Genomic DNA, 3,548 nt, shown 5'->3' with positions numbered 1-3,548 from the left:
TTTATTTTAGCAAGAATATATGAATAAAAATATGAAGAACTTGGAGTAACAGTATGTTAAGCCATATTATACATTAGTTCTATAATCTTAAAAGATGAATAATAAATTTTATTTCTATGTCTCCAGTCTACTGTATTTCATCCTTAATTGGCACAAATTAAGAGACATAAAAGATGAATCATTCTTGACTTTTTACAAATACTGCAGTTGTGGCATAGCCACTCTGCCAAGATCTTCATATTTATTAATTGTTCTTCCCAAATTCTTTGCATGCATTGTTTAAAATTATTATTATTTTTCAGAATAAGCTTTCTCAAATTGAGACGGATCAAGCGCAGTTTTCGCCCAAGATAGAACGTTGGTCATCGACAAACTCGTTAAATAGGTCAAAAAAAAGTAAAATTTGCTCCATTCAATAATAAAAAATGAAATAAAATTTCTACAAGATTTAAAAAATTATTTTTATATTTCATTTTTTTTTAATATATATATGTAATGTTTAAGTAATATAAGATATGCTAATGTTTAAATATAAATATTTAAACATTAGCATATTTGAACATGTTTTTTGTATTATATTCCCTTTATTATTAATTACGACCTGAAAATTTTGTGAAAAATCGGATGAGCAGTAAATGTGCTAAAAATTGTTTTCATTTTAAATAAATATTTTAGCAAGAGTTTTAAATATAATGATAAGTTCTTATTGCTTCAGATATAATTACAATGAAAGAGTACAGTGATACATATGAGCATCGTGCTAAGTCAAGTTATTCAAATTTCCTTTTGTACAAGAAATGATCACTGTCGAAAAACTGTCCCCCAAATGACTATGTTATGAAATAGTTATTGTATAATAAAATTACAACTGAATTTTCATTGTATTATAGTTTTACTTTTTAACAATATTGCAAAACAGACACAACAAGCAATAAAAGTTATGATGAGACTGATGATAAATTTACAAGATATGAAAGGGGCAGTAAAAAAGATGTAACATCACAACCCTCCAAGGTCGGCACACATTATATCTGGTTATGGCTTTTCATACAATGGCAAGATGATCACAAATACATTAACATATGAAGGAATTGCTTTTCCCATTCAGATGTCATGATAGTGTCAACAATCTACAAATACAAAAATACCACGTTGCGTAAAATACTTTGAAAAGTCTACTACCCAGTATTCTGTACAAGTGATAAACATAATGTTAATTCTAATGAACTATTGGCTCAGTTTAGGCAAGGATTAAATACAATATTAAAATTTTTGGAATCCCTTACTTTAAAGGAGGACATAGTCTTCTCTATAAGGAGCTTGTGCTATGATTAAGTTCACAAGGTCCCTTTACAGTTGCATCAGTTCCACTGTCAATGTGCAATTGCAGTTGCTGTGGTTTGTCTTGATATTCACATAAAATGCACATTAAAACACTGTTTTATGTAAAACGTTTTTAGTCAATTTCATTTATGTACTTTAAAAGCCTTTTGTTTTATTTATGAATTTAAATATGTTGCATATTTATATATTAAAAAAAATAAAATAAAAATAAAAGGAACTGTTTAGAGAGGACTAGCCTCAAATATATTTTGTATATTAAAATCTCTTGGATGATTCTTTTCTCCATTCTCCATCGTGACGTTCGTTCTCACCAGAGCCTACATTTGCACTTTTAAACGACAGCAGATTTCCGAACAGAATTTGGTCATTTGTGCACCATTTAATGCATCTTGTTTAAAAACTCCGGTAGATTCTTCAAGTTTTGGACTGATGATCTAATTTGTAACGGTGATAAGGTGAATAGGGAGGTTTCGTTGGATTGTCTTCCTTAATGCGTATTGTGTGTATTCTGTCGGAACCCATGAGCCAGTCCTCACAAGTTTTATGTTGGTCTGGGGTGACGTGTTGGTCAAGCCATGTCCTGTGCCAGTTATGAAATTTTTCATTCAACTTTAGTGACACATACTGATGTAACTGAAAACAAATATACATATAAAAAAATTAATACAGATTTTAAAAACCTAAATATAGTATATAAATGTTATAAGCAAATTCAAAGTTATGTTGTTCAAAATTTCTTTTAAAACTATTTCTATTTGTTAATATGTTTATGGTGCCAAATTGGGAATAAATTCCAAAATATATATCAAATAGCATAGTACTAATAAAACTGTCTTTTTTGAACTAAATTCCCTACTCACAATGATGCCCAGAATAAAATTACAGAACATGCAGAAATTTTTATTGTACCCCTCATTTAATATAAAAAAATCTGCTTTAATTTTTCTATGAAGCATATTAAAGATCATATATCCAAATAAATATTAATTATTATTTTTAATATATGTATTTTTGAACTGCAATTTTCAAATACCAGATCTATATTTTTCCATTGTCATCATCTGGCCTCTGTTAATCTCAAAAATGGAGTTAGATAGATGAAAATTAAGACCAAATATGGAAAGTTTAGTTGCTGGTGGCCCCAATTAACTATATATGAACTTCCAGTCTGGTCCAGAAGTCACATGATTTCAATTTATAATTTTTATCTTACTATAGTGTGACAAATTTAGTATAGAATTGGTTCTTATGACAAACTGAGATCAATAATATATTACTCAGCCGTCTAAGGTGTACAATATTCACATGAAAAATATTATCATCACAGAGAAAAGTAATCACAATTTCAGATTTGGTGTCAAAAGTTATATTTATTTAAATTAAATTGTGATTAAAAATTGCAGTCTGCCATGCCATTGTGATGATGTCACAATAAGTAATTTTTTCTCTTATAATTATAATTAGCTCGGTTAAACATAAATAAATTTCATATTATAATTTCTTAATACTAATCTAGATTATCTAATTAATTTTAATTGTTGTTAATGATAAAAAAGAAATAATTTAATGTTTCAGTTTAAATTTATATAAGAATAAGAAAAAACATTTTATTCAACACCATAAATCATTCAGTTTATTGCAAATATTTCTGAAATTTGATACCAAAGCACAGTCTAACCAGTAAATCATTTTTTTCATCCAAATACATACAAACATACATACATATACATACATATTACTAGCAAGTCTGATGCAGTGGACAATGTAAGTTTACCTTGGCAATGTTCAATTTATTGCAGTTTTTTTTATTTATTCATTTCAATGGCATAAACTCAAAAAAGAAGTTTCACAAAGCCTTAAACCTTTATACATATTTTATTTTCGAGTGGAAAAAAAATATTTTCAAATACAGTAGAACCTCCATTATCCGGATTGTTCAAAATAAACAAAAATTTTACGAATTTGCTGATTTGCACTTGGCGAATTACGACACTGTTTATGTACGTGATGGAATGCATAACTTTTTTTGTTTCAACAACGTCTCACCCGGCACAGTGGTCGTAAACTCTTAAATATATTTTACGTAGTAATAAAAATATAACTTGACATACGTATTTATAAATAATTTATATTCAAATTACATCATTTCTATGACCAAGGGCGGCGTAAGGCATGGACGACGTGGGCCACCGCCTATGCCTCGC

General features: G+C 28.4%; 1 protein-coding gene across 1 annotated transcript in view; it reads right to left on the bottom strand.

Moving 5' to 3' along the window:
• Nucleotides 1–875: 875 nt before the first annotated feature.
• Nucleotides 876–3,548, bottom strand: part of LOC111640411 (paired amphipathic helix protein Sin3a-like) — a gene marked incomplete at its 5' end in the record, with an annotated part of 52,760 nt that continues 50,087 nt past the window's right edge. The window contains one exon of the mRNA XM_023386424.1: nucleotides 876–1,977. Within this exon, the coding sequence (XP_023242192.1) occupies nucleotides 1,759–1,977 (219 nt within the window). The remainder of the gene's footprint in view (nucleotides 1,978–3,548) is intronic.

The sequence above is a fragment of the Centruroides sculpturatus genome, unplaced genomic scaffold (assembly GCF_000671375.1).
Source record: "Centruroides sculpturatus isolate CEXI.00-Female unplaced genomic scaffold, Cexi_2.0 scaffold1251, whole genome shotgun sequence".
Lineage (NCBI taxonomy): Eukaryota > Metazoa > Arthropoda > Arachnida > Scorpiones > Buthidae > Centruroides > Centruroides sculpturatus.
The sequence above is the reverse complement of the archived record's forward strand: the minus strand, read 5'-3'. Positions and strand labels throughout refer to the sequence as shown.